Source organism: Falco rusticolus, chromosome 7 (genome assembly GCF_015220075.1).
Source record: "Falco rusticolus isolate bFalRus1 chromosome 7, bFalRus1.pri, whole genome shotgun sequence".
Taxonomy (NCBI): domain Eukaryota; kingdom Metazoa; phylum Chordata; class Aves; order Falconiformes; family Falconidae; genus Falco; species Falco rusticolus.
The window spans coordinates 18,713,133-18,730,835 of NC_051193.1; the positions used below are offsets into that span (position 1 = coordinate 18,713,133).

General features: G+C 39.2%; 1 protein-coding gene across 4 annotated transcripts in view; it reads left to right on the forward strand.

Moving 5' to 3' along the window:
* LOC119151702 (myocardial zonula adherens protein) overlaps positions 1-17,703 on the forward strand; it is an 82,101-nt gene that overhangs the window by 48,640 nt on the left and 15,758 nt on the right. For all 4 annotated transcript variants that reach the window (XM_037395916.1, XM_037395917.1, XM_037395914.1 and 1 more), the window contains 4 exons: positions 585-670; positions 3,358-3,463; positions 16,404-16,487; positions 16,909-17,009. In XM_037395916.1, the coding sequence (XP_037251813.1) occupies positions 585-670; positions 3,358-3,463; positions 16,404-16,487; positions 16,909-17,009 (377 nt within the window). The remainder of the gene's footprint in view (positions 1-584; positions 671-3,357; positions 3,464-16,403; positions 16,488-16,908; positions 17,010-17,703) is intronic.

Below are 17,703 nucleotides of genomic sequence, written 5' to 3' on the forward strand. Positions count from 1 at the left end.
AAGTACAGATGAGTTTCTTCACATTGGTTATTTAATTTGCTCTTTTTTCTGGCTGATACTTGTAGAGTAAAAGTCAACGCCTCTTAAATTCCCATTAAAGTGGATAGCAGACTCTTCTGTTAATTTGTGGTGACTCAGTCCCCAAGACCTCATATATCTTCATGAGCACTGTGCTGGTGGACACCCAAAAAATAAACAGGAATATTCTGGGGAAGAAAACAGAGCAATATGTTTTATCTCAGTCTTGGACTGAGAGATTTTTTGAAGGGATAACATGGAAAATTTGACATTTATGTAGTTAAAGATTGTGATGATTCATCTTTCCATTAAAAAAATTCAGTTTCAAGTACCATACATCTTCAAATAGGAAATGGAAAAACTCTGGTCTTATTTCCATGCATAGCTGGGGATTTGATTATATTATTATGCATTCCGTGCTTCTTGGCTATAGGAAATGTGTGAATTTTGTTTAATCAGTTTCTATTTTAATTTCACAAATTATCTTCTGAATTGCAATGAAATACGCTTTGTGAAGCCATTACATTTTGACACATGGAGAACTGAGGATAACATTTTTTGTTTAGGAACGTCACCAGCTGCAAAAACAGCTTGAACTAAATGAAATACAAATATCTGGAGCAAAATCTGAAAACAACTCTGACAGTGAAAGGTGAGATACTTCTTATCTTTGTAACTTCCAGTATTGCTATAGGGGTTTGTTTGTTTTGGAAGACACCTGAATTTTACTTTTTCTAATTTTAAAACTGCAGTCTGGTAGGGATTGCCCATCTGAATGTTAGTTTATGTACATACAAAATATCAAGAGGATTAATTTTTGCAACAAAACCCACTTTCACGCATCTTTCTTGAAAAGTTGTTTGCAAGCATGCAGAAGACATTTTAAATGGAGCAAACTGTGACGTATTTGTGGATTGCATCTTTCTTAAAGCTGCATTCCCAAATTCAGCACAATATGATTCCGACTATGAATACGTAGAAGAGAAAACATTCTGTACCCTGTATTAAGCTGTAGGACATCCCTTTTGAAAAGGTGAACTCTTCAAGAGAGCAAGAGTTTTGCATGTAACTGCCAGAGGTGTCTTTTTTTTTTATAAACGAGGGAAAGCAGGGAATATGTTTGAGGCTTGGACGGGCAGGTCTACACGTGGTGCACATTAACATACACACATGAGCAAAATGAAGGTGTGGAAGAAATCTGTCATGTAGCATTACAGTGCAGAAATAAGCTATAAAGTTATATGGGGAAAGCGAGGATGATGTTATTGGCAGTGAGACCTCTGTGAATGGTTGTTCTTGAAAGCAAGAGGCTTAGAAGAGAGACCTAGTGGTGTGGTGGTACCTGGATGTGCTGTTTCTGCCCACAGGTGGCATGTGCATCCCCTACTGCTTCTTTGAGACTGACAGAGCACCATGACCAGGCAAAAGAGCTTCAAGCAAAGGCAGAGGCAAAGTTTCAACAGAAACCTATCCAGCATTGAAATAGCGTAACTGCCACTGGAGTGAAAATTGCATCCGCCACTCAAAGGTTTATATGACACTACTTGAGTGGGTAAAGATGAATTACAAGCAGAGACTGAATAATTTTACTTGATTACTACCGACATCTCTGTGGCAACCAGAAATTCAGTTTTAAGGTTTTAGCATCCTACTGTTCTATAGGAAGCATAAACATAAAAGGACGTCCCACCAAGAGCATCTCACTGTCTAGTTGTATTGGTCTGTGACCAGCTTATCCAGTTTCAGGGTAATAATGGCTTTTCACAGCAGCCTCTTAAAATAGTAATTTAAAGTGAACAGATGTCACATACAACATAGAATATGGAAATGAAAGATAATTGCTTTCTTCCTTTACCTCTGTATAACATCCTCTTCTGGCTTCAGCGAATCCTGTCCTGTTCTCTCATCATGAAAAGTTATGCTGCACTAACAAGGGTAAAGGCAGTGTTCAGACAGGAGTTTGTGCAATGCAAACAACATACAGTTGCAATCTATGCAATGCAAGCAATGAATCTGTGTCAGATGCTGAAGTCTGTTAAGTTCTCTTTACCTGTCTGTACCCAACCAGACACTTGACATCGACTCAAGGAAGGACTTCTGTTCCATTGCCATATCATTATCAGTGCTTAAAATTCTGAATCTTTCAGTGAGACCAAATATGTGTTGCAACTGTAATCAAAATGTAAATGGAGGTTTGTGCGACCTTAATATGCAGGATTGAAAAACCTGCAGCAGTGCCTTGATTTTTTTGAGTCCTTGTCAAAGTGCTGCAGTTACAGTTCTGTAGAGTACTTCACTGTTAATTGAGACTCTTTCTGGGGGGAAACAGCATACAATTCAGTCATTCATTGGAATCATGTCATGCAGTTTGCCATCTGCTGCTTTGCCTGAGAATGGTTGTTCTATTTGCAGCTTCAACAGTTTCTTCTGCTGTGCACAGACCAAAATGGAAAAAAGCTTTTTTGTTTTTGATTCCCCTCCTCCACTTCTCAAATTCTGTCCAGTCCTGAATCTAGGAGTACAGAAGTTTATTTTGTAAGCAAGCGATTGCCTTCTCTGAAGAATTTCAAGAATTCAGATAAAAATGGAGGTTCCCATGGCCAACATGCCAAAAACTTATTAAAAAGCTTCCCTCCTGTTTCTTTGCCTATTCTAAAAGTACTTTTCTGGCAAGCTGCCAAACCAACTTGTGGCAGGAGTTTTGTGGGTGTTCAGTCTCTGTGTTAAACAGATTTGAAGGAACGCACAATCTATCTCATGAGTCATACGTACAAACTTAAAACATCCGCAACAATTCCTGCTGACTGTTGATGAGTTAATACTACTCTAGTTAGTGTCCTGCTACTGTTGGCAACTATGCCAAAACCTTCACTCAAGGCTTCCCTGTAGTAGGAGAGCTTTGAAAAGGATACCAGCAGATGTGCTTCCTGGCTTTTATTTAGTATATATTTCCCAAAAGTTTGCAGGTGGTAATAAATCAGGATGTGTCTTTCTGATGATAAAGATCTAGTTGTCTGAATGCCATTCACTTCAAGGAAAACCAGACATCTTAAGGAGATGAGCTTTATCACATTGTTTAGTTGTCAGCACTTCAGACTCTGAGTAAGCATGCCAGTATGCCAGACAAAGGTGAGTTAACTTGGGTGGAGACAGCCGCTTTGACTAAAAGACTGCTATTAAAATGTACTTTGGACAAACTGACATCTGTCAGTGGAATTTGACTTACCTACCTCTTGACCCAGTCTTCCTGATTTGTGGTAGGATTGTGGGAGTTGTTCTTGTTTGGCTTATAGTGCATAGCTCCCCGCTTACCTGCTTCATTCTTCCATGTTTTGCTAGGTCACAGCATTTGGAGGAGGTAGCAGCCAGCCTAAGAGAGCGAATCAAACATCTGGATGATATGGTGCACTGCCAACAGAAGAAAGTCAAGCATATGGTTGAGGAGGTGAGATCTAGTAAAACAATTCCGAGTCTTTTGGGAACACTCATTCTTTTAGTGCATAATCCAAAGAGACCTCTGCTCTGTGTGCAAGTTCCTTATGCCACCCTAGTTATAAACGCAACGGAGGATGAGTTAAGCATCTGGAGCTAGTGAAGCAGAAAGACTAGGTGAAAGCAGTTTACTGTGACAATCTTCAGGCTGACACTAATTCTGGGACTCTTGGTGGTAGTCCAGGAAATCCAACATAGAACTCACAACTTAATTTGAAGCATTTAGAAGGTAACTGCAGAAACAGTGCAGACTAGTTACTGTGGGTCTCCTTTCTGTACAGAAGTGGAAGGCAAAACCTGCCTTTTTGTGTTTGGTTTGTTTTTTTTTTTTTTTTTTAAATGTTGTTCCTCATGGGAACAGGCAGGCAAACACAGTTTTTCACTGCTCATCACCTTGCTTTTTACCTTGGTCTTGGGACATCATCTTAGCTGATACAATTTCCTTTGAAATTTTAAGTGGCTTTCTGCTGGAAAGCTGCAAGTTACAGACCACCTATGTGCCAAGAATCTGTCTGTGATTGCAGACATTTCTGTTTCTCCAAGTGGATGAAAGCATGACAAGGGAAATAGGTAAACCAAGTTTAAATCTGAACTTTATAAAGCAGACAGCACTATTGCATGAGTTGCTATTGCACAGAGAATAGGCATTCATGAAATATCTTTTATTTGTATTTGGACATCACACATTCACAAAATCAATGTTTGCAAACCATTCTAACCTAAAGCATGCTTTCTGCATACCCAATGTGGTGTTGTAGGATTTCTGATTAGACATGGAGTTTTTCCATTTTTATCAAAGTGGTATTTTTATAAATATATATGTATATCCTATATTTATAAAGATATATACATTTATTTACCTGTATCTGTTTTGTTTTATAAGATCCTAATGAGTCCTACTGTATGATGAAATGTGTGATACTAAGTGTCTTTTACACAGAGGGATGCAAAAGTATCTACCTCTTTGCATTAAAGTTCTCCTGTCTTTTTATATACATACATATATATATATATATATACACACACACACATATACCAGAAGACTGGTATAAAGTCTTGAGGTTTTGTTGCTAGTTCAGCTTGCCGTTTTCACTATTTTCAATCATCATAGGAGGTGCTCTAAAAACGAGCTAAAAATCTTTATGCCATGGTATTCTGTTAAGGAAAACTCAATCTAATAATCCACTCCATCTAATTAATGAAGTATGGGAACTATGATTTAATCTGATTGGTATCTCTGTAAGCCAATCATCATATTATGAGCTTTTTTTAATTTCTAACCAAAATTTCTCAAAGACTTGTAGTCACTTTGTGATACATGTGGTAAACCAGTTGATTCTAGTAATACATGAGGATGGTGGCCTGAACTTTGCCCTTTATTATGAAATATATTTTAAAAACTGCTTCATGTAACTTGACCTCTAGCAGGCTGCACTGGTCTAACAGATATGTCCAGTTCCATGGGATTTTATAGTAAAAACGTGTATAAATCTTGGGCCAATGACTGTTATTTCATAAATATTGGGTTTAATGAGTGTATTTAGCTTGCAGATCCCTTGTAATGTATCTCTGCTGATGCCTTCATATACACAGAAAGCCCTTCTAGATCTTTCAATTATCCTATTTCACAAGTAGAATATCTTAGCTGTCAAATATGTCTGCTTTTAATTGATGTCTGACTACCTGCTTTTCAAAATCAATTAAATTTCTGTACAAATCCTTGACTGCCAAGTAGCCATAGAGAATATATTTTTGCTTTCTCTTTTAGTCCTTCTCTGTGTTAGTTTTTCTTTGAATTCAGTTTCCTTGAGAACTATATGAACACCTGTAGCTCACTAGTGAAAATACAGATGTAGCTAACTAAAGACTCCTGCAACAGAGGTTTCATCAAGTCAGATGGACCAAATACATTAGGCACTTCGTGGTTTTTTTTTTTTTAATTTCATGCTATCCATGGTTTGTGTTCATACTGTGTTTGAGGAAATATCTGTGATATAGTTGGCATACGCTATTTTAAACTGGACTCTTTAATTAAAGGCCTAAAAATAGCAGCTTTAATAGTACAGAGAGGAGTAGCTATTCACCGTGGGGGAAAATGAAAAGCATTGCAGATGAGTATGCCCTGAGCAAGCCACCCATGTGGTATTTTTCATAATTTTGTGCTCTACTCTACATAAATATTAGAAAAGTATTCTTAGGCTCACTTTAAGTAATACTTACTAACCATGCTGTAGGAGCTGAGAAATGGGCAATAAGAATACTTCTTAAAAGGTAGGCTGTTGAAAAGGAATGCTATCTCAAGAGTCTGTTCTGAAGCTAAATTAAAAACTAGTAAGCAGAAGCACTAAATGTACTTTCTAGAGTAAACAGGGAAGATTTTGTAATTGTGCTACTATTTAAGTCCCAGAAAATGTGTTCATCATATTTGGATGCACATCCTCTCTACATTAAATTTGACTGAATGCAGAATGTATGGCTAGGAATCTCTAGAAACGTGTCATGAAAACCTGCCATGTTTCTTGTTATTGCAATACTTTCATGGCTGGTATCTGTAACATAACATTACATCTTAGGGAATGTGAGGGTATTATAATGACGAATAACTTGCATTTAAATATTATAAGTGAGAAAGAAAGAATGATCAAAGCGGCTAGAAAGCTTGCTTTCTGAAATGCTTAGCTTCTCTGTTGCCTCAGAACAGACTGACGACAGGCTAACCTTGGAAACTCAGAAAAGAAGTGGAAAGTAAATAAATAGTCAAAATTATCAGCAGTGCTTTTGTTAGATGCTGAAACAGCTGCTGTATGAGCTAGGTGAGAATGGGCTAAGCCTGCTTCATTACAGGATGAGCTTTATTTAGTATTAATCTTGGTATATTTGGACAGAGATCTGAAGTATAAATGAGAGGTTTATTCTTTCAGTGTAAACCACAGTGGTTTATGCTGTTATCGCCAATTTAGACAAAGCGTAGCTACAGAAATGAACATTATTTCAGAGGAGTGCTGAGCAAACAAGATACACTGCTTCAAACCGGTATAGAGAACTGTCAAAACTGAGCAGGTACTGAGATGAATCTGCTGGCTGAAAAATCACTAAATAGATTGCTTTTCAGGCCTTTTTAGGGAAAGATGGTGGATCATTTGCAAGTGACAGATGCAGGGCATTCTGTGAAAGAACAGCAAGCAGTCATGAGGAAGTGAAAGAGAAGCTTTACAGTGGAGTTTGTGATGCAATAGGCAGCTCTAACACCTCTGGTGCTCTTCTGATGGCATTTAAAAATGTGTTAGGAGGCTGTGCTTGGTCCTAATCTAGGCATGCATGAAAGGGGATGCTAGCAGAGAAGCCCCAAATGTAGGAAGCCATGGAGGAAAAGAGTATTAAAGCCTTCCTCTTCATAGGACCCATCTTGTTGGTACCAAATGCAGTAGACATGTGGAACTGAGCCCAGGCAAAGGACAATCACAGTTCAGTGTGCTTACCCTCCTTAGCAAAGAAATCATTTGCTTCTCATATTTTTTCTCTGGAAAGAAATGCTTCCATCTTAGGCATTAGTAGAACCTTTTTCAACTTGACCTAGCCAGACCAGTCATAAATTAAGCAGGAGCATGGAAAATAACTTGCAGAAGAAAATAAATGGAAGAAATAAAATTGGAAGTTTGCTGGAGTTGGTGACCTTCAACATCTCTCTGTGTCAGATCCCATGCAAACTCGTTTTTCAGCCTCGTAGGGATTCTCTGCTGTGAGAGCCAAGATCGCAGCCCATTAGAGCACCAGCGGAGCAGAAAGTTACCCTGCGTAGTCTTAGAGCCTCATGTTCTCATTAGAGAGAGACTGCAGATGATTTAAGATTTTAAGATGATTTAAGGCTGACAGATTTATTTGTTAACTTGTTTGTTAAATAAATCTATTTGTTCCCAGCTTAGTGCAGTACGTTTTACATGAAGTGCTGGCAGCTGGAAGTGCAGGACCTGCCTTTGGCAAGTGTGTAGAAACCCATTTGTACTTAGCAGACTTTCAAAAAAATGAAGAGACAGATGGCCATAGTGGGTCATCCAGAGCTCAGTGGTGAAATCAGTGAACATTAATAATGGTAGACTCAATTAGCTGCCTTTTTTTTTTTTTTTTTTTTTTAACCCCTTGCCTCTGTAGCCATCTTAAGGTATGGCTGGGCAGGGAGAGACTTTCAAAGACAATCCAGGAAAACCCCAGTTCCATCAGAGGAAGAATTTGCAGGGAGACTTACAGTGTGAAAGGTGGAATCATGCAAACTTCAGGCCCTTGCATTAAGGAGTTTCCACTGCAGAGGTGGAGTTGGGCAGGCAGATGCAGGCACAGAGGCACTATGGAAGGGCATGGGAAGCTGCTACCACATTATTTCTTTCAGGGTTAAAATTTCTGTTGTTCTGTAAGAGGATGAAAGCTTGTCTTTGAGTTATCTATTTGAGATGGTCTATCAGTTCATCCTGTCTGTGCCAGTGTGGGAGATGGGAGAGAGCTTATCGTAAGATAGAGCTGAAAGTCTTCAAATGAAATACAAAACATTGATTTTAAATCAGCCACAAAAGTATTTCCTGGTTTTATTTCAATTTCAAACCTCAAGAGATTGAAGAGAGCTTTAGTTTTGGAATTTGTGCAATTGACATTGAAATGGATTGCAGGTTCATGGTGCAATAAGCTCATTTTATATGTAATATTGTTTCATTGTTGAGAAGCAGGAGAGGGAAGGAAATAAGCATTTGTGTTTGGTAAGCAAGACAAGTGGGTTGATGCAGATATAGGGAGCTGTTCTGAAGGGGACTGAGAAGAGAAAACAATATTTGATTCCGTGCCAAGAAATTATCTACAGAACTCAGATTTCAGATGAGATTCCCCTAACTGCTGAATTGAACTGTCTCTAGGTCATGGCCCATGAGCTGTTCTCCAGCTTTAGTCTCAGATTCGTTGGATAATAAATGGTGACCAAAGACCAGGGAGAAGCTGTATCCTGTTCTATTGTGGAAGATGCTTGCATGAAAGGACAAAGTGCTAATGAGCAAATGATATCCCAAATACAGAAGATACATTGTATTGCACAACTGGGGAATAAAGAAGAAATTTTCCCACCAAAGACTTAATAACCAGCTGAAACCTTCTATATCAAGATACTGCAACTCCAGATACGTAGCAAAATATCCTAGTTTTAATATGGAACTACAGTTTCAATTTTAGGTCAAATAAAAGAAGCTACACAGAAGCATAGAGGATGAGAAGATGGAATTACCAGCCACAAAAGATGCCAAATTTTTATTAACCAAAATCTGCATGGCACAGTAAAAATGAAACAACAACGACAAAACACAACAGCAAATGTAGAAAGAGAAACCTACCATGGGAGCTTGGAGGAAGAAGACAAATGACAGAATATAAATAACTCACTGCCCCCCCCAGTTCAAGTGTTTGGCATGCCTCAGTGGACTTGAGCAATGCTTATCTATTGGCAGAAGTAGAACCACTTCTGGTGTTTGGTTAGAGTGTTTATACATGCAGAGCATTAGCTCTTTCAGCTGGGAATTGCCTGGCCAAGTCATTAATTAAAAAACTTGCACGTTACTAAGGTAGCTCTTAATAAGGTGGGTTGAACTGTTCAGACAATGTGCCGATGTTTGTAACTCAATTAGGACACCTGGGCCCTGTGGGCTCACTTTAGCAATAGATGTACATCTAAGACTGCTGTAATGTGTTCATACAGCTCGTTAGTTTAGGAAGGTCTCTAAGTTAGTGCATTAACTTAAATCAATCAGTTGTTACTTTTTCCTTAAATACAGTATCTGTTTTAAAGTGGAACAAATATTGAAGGGTCACTCAAGTAATTTAAGGAGTATTAAAAGGCAAAGGTGCTCGTTCTTATTTCCTGTACTATGTTCCCTGGAACAATTTCAATTCTCTTTTCTAGCCTCTGATAAATACCACTTCAGGTCCAGTGAAATATTGGACTGAGTAAAATCTTGTTCTCCTTGTACAGCAATTACCTCTGGGAGTTCAGACTGATGTTGCAATGTCTTGTCTGTCTTGTCTTGTATCATATAGTATGTGTTTGTCCCGTGTTTAGTCATATTTATGACCGGTTTGTTCATGTCTCAGTATCAGTGTTACAGATGCCCAGTCCATGAATGGTAGGTGGATAAGGAAAACACACGGTACTTGAATAATATATAATACATAAATATATTAACAGTGTCATGTCCTGATAAATATTTTAAACTAATGGATGATAATATCAAGTAGTAAATATTGACTGAACTTACCTAACAGCTGGATCTCTTCCAGTCCAATAGATGCCTGTATATTTCAAGCCTCCAGAACTGTGTCTGAGTACACAGAATAAAATAATTTGCTATTTCATACTTTCTTTATAAAACCTGTACAGTTGGACAAACCTTAATTTTCTTTTAAGATGCTTTTTCCTTCTGCTTTAACTGCGTTGTAATTCTGTTGACTTCCCTTCTAATACCACTACTTGCATCTCCAGCATTTCTTTAGAGAATCCTTTAGGTTTCTTGCAGTTCTCCTCTTGACTGTTGTTAGGTGTTCCATCTATGAGACCGATTTAACGCTGTTGACTCATACCTCTAGCTTTCCATCTTACTGAAGCAAAGTTTAGTTGCTTGGTGGAGCAAGAGAAATGCAGAAGTGCAGTACTTGCTAGTGAGTATTTACACAGTCCATTCAAGTAGCGTAGCAATTTTGTTTGGTATTTGAGGAGATGTACTGGAGACTCTGTAAGGTGCAGCAAAGAAAAAGAAACAGATCTTCATTGATGGGATGGGGCAGAAGAAGTGAATTTTCTGGGAGTTCCCACAAGATAAGGTGATAAAGTCAGGGTTGAGGAATTTTGAAAGAAATGACCTTAAGGTTTCGGAAAGGGGCAAAAACATAAGAAATGTTACCTGCAATAGGACTGAATCAAGAAGGAGAGAGCTTGAAAAGAATGCTGCAGCCATATTAATCCTGAGCCAGTGGATAAATTCAGGATGGTTCACATTGCACAGGGGGCCTTATGTGGTGATTCAGATAATTAGAAATTGAAGTGGGTTTGTGAAATGCAAGCTGCACACCCAACAGTCTGCAGGGAACTTCACGGCTCCTGCCACGATGTGGAGAGATCAGGTGCCCTTCCTGTGCCTGCCAGCCAAACGCTGGGACTGAAGTGGGGTGGCCTGAAGGCTGAGCTCACGTGCACCCCGCCACGTTGCCCTGTTGCCTGGTGTAGAGCCCCTGAGCAGCGTGTGTGTACCGAGTGACTAAGCCAGGGAGTTCAGCTGTTCTAGTTGTGACAGCACTGGGGCGAATGCTCCCCAGCCCCTGGGATGGCCGAAGAGAGCACATGATGCTCCTCAGTTGCTAGCAGACCAGATAAATTGCAAACTGTAGATTGGGCCTTGTAGCTCTTCCCTTCCTAGCTTTGGAATAGTCAGATGTCTCCCAACAGCAGAAGGGAAAGCAGGAGCCATGAACACAGTGGGGTGGGGAGGCAAGAGAGAATGAAGTGATAGGAAAAAGGGTGGTGGTGTGGCCCAGGGTTGCTAAATTCACATTTTTACTGTCAGCAGAATTGTATTGAAAGGAATGAGTGGACCATTAATGTAAAATGATACTGCTAAGGAGGTTGCCAGTTTTGTTTGACTGTTTAATGTGGATGTGAAGATCGTAGAAATAATGATAGAAACATGGAGGGAAAAGAACAGCTAGTCCATCTAACAATGCAAGTCAGGTCAAGAGGTAAGTGCTAGGGAAAGTCTGTCTGGGCACTTACAGAGAAGGGTGGGAGAGGAGAGGCTGAAGGGTGTACTTGAATAGTGCTTGTAGAAAATGATGGAGAAATCTGAGAGGGTAGTTGTGCAAAAGCCAGATCTGGGAGAAGGCTGCTGAGCTGGCAGAGAGCTGAAATGCTAGTCTGCAGACACAGCAAGGATGAGGTTGAGGTGGATTATAGGCCTTGGGCACTAAGCATAGAAAATGTAGGAGCATCTTGGTGAAAATTTTGTCCTGGAGTCAGTCCAGAAGTGATTCCGATCCAAGAGTCAGTCCATGCAAGCTGAGTCTTTGGCTTGCACTGATTTGTCTCTGGCCCTAGGCTGTTCTGGCCACCACTTGGGTCCTCACGTCAGTGGTGTGTTTGACCTGTCTTGCTTCTCCTCTCCTTCTTACCTTATAGTCAACCAAAAGTCAAAATCTACTGCTCTGTCACCTGCAAGCTTTCCTCCTGCTTTATGCAACTCCTTGAAACAAAGACACTCTCAGGACTTGGGTTTGTGCAATACAGGTCTATGGTGCTGTATTATTGTCTTATTTTAGTTTGCCATAACTAAAGTTTTTATGGAAAAATCAAAATGACATTATGTAGCAAGGCATGAATTTTATTTTTTAAGTGCTTTTACCCAATATCAGCATTGTGATCCAGTGTTCTTGTTACATTCCTCTTTTAAAGGAAAGCATCACTTTTACTTTATGCAATGTGACTTATATAAATGTATTGAATTAAGGTTGCATTTTATTTAATATATAGATATAGTAATGTAATCCCCTAAAGTTATTCCTGGTTTCCTGTGGTATACCCTCTAAAGGATTAATCAGGTCAGGTTTGCTCACTCCTGGTGCTAATGACATAAGATGATGTGTACTCAAGTCCTTATTCAGTAAATAAACTTTTTTTGTAGTAAACTACTTTGGTGGGATGTGTTATCTCTGTCAGGCCTGTGGGTAGGTTTAAAGGTGTGTCATGACTTTGGAAGTTGTTTTAGCCTTTGGACTGCAGTAGCTGCTGAGACGACCAGTTGGCCGTGTGTTTTGGGGTGCCCTGCTATATCTGGCCCCGCTTGCTTTCCTCTGTGGCCTCAAAGGGGAGCTCTGCTGGAGCAGGGACTGCAGGACTTTTTTCCTGGCGCTGAAACAGACTCCCATTTTAGCCACTGCTGAATTTATTTCTCCTGGAATGTATTTGGTCTCCGTGGCGGCTGTGTCTTTCAGTTCATAACGTTCTAAAGATCCACCAAAAGGTTTGATGTAAGTTACCCAGTTCACAGCCTTATCATATCTGTAATCTGCATTGTCTAATCATTCCATTCTGCTTTACTGCTAGACTAAAGCTTCGTGTGTGTGATCATATAGTAGCACATTGTCTCTTCTCTGTACTGTAGAAGAGAAGGCATATTTTAAAATTCTGGCATAATTCTTCAAAGGGGCTAAGTATATTAGTTAAATGGGTTCTGACTGGTGCTATGTAAACACATTAAAATGAGGCAGGGAGTACTGTTGTGTGTGCTTCAGTCTGCTAGTCCTTAGAGGATTCTCTCTCTCACACACACACACACACACACAAAATAATGTACAAGCAGTGTCATTCCTGCCAAATTACAAAATGTCTGGAGTTCAGGTTTGTGTTTGGGAAGGGGAGGAAGCTGTTTGTCAAAGTCTTCCTCTTTGTAGTCTCTGTTAGTTTTTAAGGTGCCCATGCTCATTTTTGCCTCAGCCTATTCTAGTTAAAATAACTCAAAAACATCCCTAGGGAGTTTATGTCTCTGTAACCAATGTGAGGAATAAACAAATACAAGTTTAATTTTTAACTTACACTAAACCTGTTTTTACATAATACTGGCAAACATAATGGTCACAGGTTATTTCACATCTTGGAGCCTTAGTCTCATAGAGTGACTATAACTTAAGGTAAATGACTATGAAGCCCAGGAGCTGGATCTTGCTTTTGGTTAACAGGTAATTTAGTCACTGATTTGGAAACAGAAGTATTTTGTGTTTGATGTAAAAACCCGAATAGGCAGCTGATGAGGTATATTATCCTCAATAACACAAATGGATTGATATCTGTCAGGGCAAAGCCCTTCCCGATCACATAACTGGGCTTGGCTTCAGTTGTCTTTGTGTCATACTCATTACTGGTGTTAAAATTATTTGCTTCCATGCATGTAGGAGGACAGAATATTAGTACGGAAGACCCACTTGACAGTCCTAAAAGAACTTTTTTTGTCTTTTCTGAAGAGGAATTTATTGGCAGGACTGAAGCTATTGAACCAGTGGAAAAATATAGCTGACTTTAGATTTAGTCATAATACTAAGCAAAGTTGTAATTAAATATGATGATCAGAATATGTTCTAAGATTTTCTGAAAATGCTGCAAGCTTTGTGTTTCTGTGATTTGAAAACTGAAGTGGTAATAGCTTTAGATGACGTGGGTAGTTTTTACATGCACTTTAAAGTAAAAGAAATAAAAAGGAAATACCTGACTTTGGAAAAGATGAATGATGATAGCACTTATATATTCTGTAACTGTTCAGCTGAAAACACTTACTGTATGGCGTTTACATTATAGCTTTTCCAAATAATAACTGATCATTGTGTCAATGAGATGTGATATCTGAGGATAATGGAAGCTAAATTATAGTTGAGTTGGTTTTATAACTTTTCATTTTTTGGTTTATTTTATGCATTTGTTTTACTTCATTTTTTTCATAGTTCTGTCTGTTTTGGTTGAAATGTTTTATAATAACTAGCAGTAAATTTTTGGCAAGGTGATAGTACTACTGATGTTTTCATTATTGTACCTTTGAGTATTTAATCACTCTCTTTTAGCAGGATGTATTTCTACTAATTGTTGTTTCCAGACATGCTGAAAGTCTTACACTGGTGATTTTGAAGGGACTTGTTAATGTTCTTTCACAAAAATGATTTTAAGATAAAGAGTTAAAAAGTGATTGCTGAGAGTGTACAGAAAATTTCACCCAGTTATTTAGAAACGGTCTTCTTGCATATCAATGTAACATTATGACTGCCAGGAAAAATGAAGCTTTCCTTCATTTCAGTTTGGTTGTTGTACAAAATGAATTTACTTTAGTAGAACTCCACTAAATTTTTTACTAATGAATACTTTTTTACTTAAAACTGTATTAATGAAGCGCTCAGCCAATCAATAAACTGACAAAAATAAAGCTACTTCACTTAATGTGACATTTTATACAAAATACCTATTTCTTACTATGCATAGGTATTTTTATAGTTTTCTTGGGATAAAAAAGCTATTGGCGTAGGATCTGGCTTTTTCCACTGTTGGCATATTGCCCAAAAAAATGTGAAGGCATGTGCAGAATACACACTTTTCTAATGCTGTGAAGGCAGTTTGAGCATCTATCTTTCCTCCTCTAACATCGCTTTAAGGGGTGCACTTTCTGATATGTACACTAATAGAGGCTTCACTGAAAGCGGTGCGTGGCATTCCGTTTGGGATGGGGACCATCTCTGAACTAGCTTGGTTTGCTTCTGGTTCTGCTTTCAGGCTTAAGACCAGAAATATTTCAGATTTTTAATTTACTTCAATGAGTCGTGGAGACAGTTGCCTTAGATAACGCAGTTTGTTGTTGGTTGGGCTCTGCCTGGTGAGAGAGCTGGTGTGGAGCCGGGCGAGGGGTTTAGCTCATGATTTTGCAGCACCTCAGCTGACAGACACGTTCCCATGGACTTCATGGGGGGAAAGCAGGGGGTTCTGAATTTAATGTCATCTGACCTGAAATGGCTCATTCAAGAAAGGTGGATAGGAATTTAATTGGAAAAATTATCGACGTGCCACCATTTAACACTGAGAGCAAAAGGAGTATCCGCTGCTGTTGGCTTTCATTGCTGCTGCTGGAGAACAAGGCTTGCACAAGCACAGAACACCGCGGGAAACCAGGCTTCTTCCAGTTCCTACCTGCACGCAAACGTGACACAGGATCCCGTTTCTCCCTCAAACTGACCTTTCAGCGCACTTCTGATGATTCTCCTCAGGAATATTTGTGACACTGCTTTCTGCACCTCAAGTAGACTCTTAACTGCAGCTATAGGAAGCACCTTGTCTTCTGTGCTTGTAGAGTGGTGTGTGTCTACAGCTGTCAACGAGTAATAACCTGGGCTGCCTCCTGGGGAAGCAGTAACAATTGAAGTTGTTATTTAGCTATTGTTTTGTTTTGCTCTTTTGATTAGCTGCTATTTTAGTATGTGTAGTCAGCAAGGGCTAAGAAAGAATAACAAGTGACTTTTCCTTTGGTCTGAGGAGAAAATTCAGTTTGTTTGCACAAGATGCTATTGTCTCCCAAACGCGGTCAGCTGAAAGGAACCGACCTCTGTGCTGTCAACAGGTCTCTGTGCTGAACCTCACACAGCAAACCTTGCTTTAAGCAAAGGGTTCAGAAGAATGGAAAACTGTGGCTTTAGGAGCTTTAGAAAGCCGTTTCCATGCAATCAGAACAGCTTTGGGCCAGCAGCGAGGGACTGGCATGAAATCTGGGCCATACCCTGTTCCTCTGCTTGTACCAGGGAAGATTGTCTGTCTTCTGTTCCATACAGAACAGTATTAAGATGCAGTGCTTCTGGTGCAGCTGACTTTCTTTTCATTTTCATGAACATCTGTAAAGAACTTCTTCCCATTCCCTAGGTATAAAATGAAAATGCAATTTTTTTCCAAGGAGTCTGGTATGCCAGGAAATAACTAAACAAATAAGACCTTCAAGAAACTAGCAAATGTGCAACATATTTTTGGGTGTAATTAAAATTGACTAGAGCAAAGCCCCTTGAATCAAGGATAGTGTCTTCCCTGGTTCGCTTTGTTACATGGCAATGTTTGAGTTTCTGTTCTCTTTCCAGAAAAATACAAACCCTTAAAAGCCATGTTAGTATATGTGTATCATCTTTATATACACGATCCTAATTCTGTAGGATGATAGCTAATCCGTGGATTAAAGCAGGTTGTGAATATGTATAGGTATTGTACATCGAAATTAAACATGTTTTCTTCCTGTGGTATCTAGGTCTTTTTCCTCCTCTTCCCAGCCCCATTAGACTAAATGCCTTTGTTTTATTTTTCTTCATAGATTGAAATGCTAAGGAAGAAAGTAAAAGAAAAGGAATTATTTATAATTCAACTTTTAGAAAAAATCTCTTTCTTAGAATGTGAGGTAAGGCATTGCCTTTTGAATTTATATTATTGTGATTATGTTAGGAAACCAAATAAAATTTGAACCGATGTCACCTGATGTTATCTAGAAGTATTTGCTATTTTTCAGTATGGAAATCAAACTTACAACACCAGTCACATGAGGAATGTATGTAATACAAAGTCTCAATATTCATGCTAAGTTTCTCAACATACAATTTTGTAACAGTATTATAATTACTTAAAACAGAAGCTTCTGAATAAAAATGTCAGCTTAATTCAGGGTGGGGTTTTTTTCCCCAGAAGTAAGGATTCCTTTATTTTCTCAATAAATGCTCTTACATTATTTCTTGTGGGGATAAGCCAATGTGCAATTTTATTTCCTTGTTTAATTAACATAATTTAACCAAAATAAATTTGTGATGAAAATTACTGTATTCCAGAATAAAGAATTACAAGATAAATTGGACTATTTAATGGAAAACCAACCAAAGACCAATATAGAAACCAGAGATACTGGTGTAGGATGTGATCTTCCATGCAGGTATTTACTTTTTCTGCTTGTTCGTAGAAAGCTTCTTCATAACGTCCCTTATCGGTGCTGTGTTAGCAAACTGTTGTGCTAATGAACTGTTAGAGTGGGTTGTGGAGTTCTGCAAAATTTTCCTAAGTTTAAAAGAGCACATCTGCTATGTGTAGTGTACTTCAGTGACTTACGGAGTAGGTTGGTTGTTTTTCTTTTATAGATGCAAACATATCGCAAACCCTTGGGGAGTACTTGTTTACAGTACAGTGATTCAAGCAGGGAGTAAAGCTGGAAGTCAAGAGATCTGACTTTGTGAAATATGGGAAATATTGATGAAATGTCTCTGCTGCCAGCGCAGGAGACAATGGGCAGCTCTACCCTGAGGCTGGTTAATGCTGGCTTCATACACATTTTATTTCTTGTGTTCTGGGAAATGCATCCAGGACCATTTTAAAGGGCAGGCAACACCAACAGTAAGAGTTTAGGGCTCCAGCAGCTTCTGGAGATAGCCCAGCCTTAGATGGGAGATTGCCAAGTAAACAGCACAGTACCACTGCCACTTCTGCGCTGGAGCGGTTGTCTCTGATCCATGGCAGCCTGACGTTGGACAGCTCGGGGTGTCGTGCCTCCCCTTCTGCTCCCCCTTCTCAGCCCCGAACCCTGCAGCAGGGCTGCGCCCAGCCCTGGCAGTAAGGTCACAGACTGGCCCTTG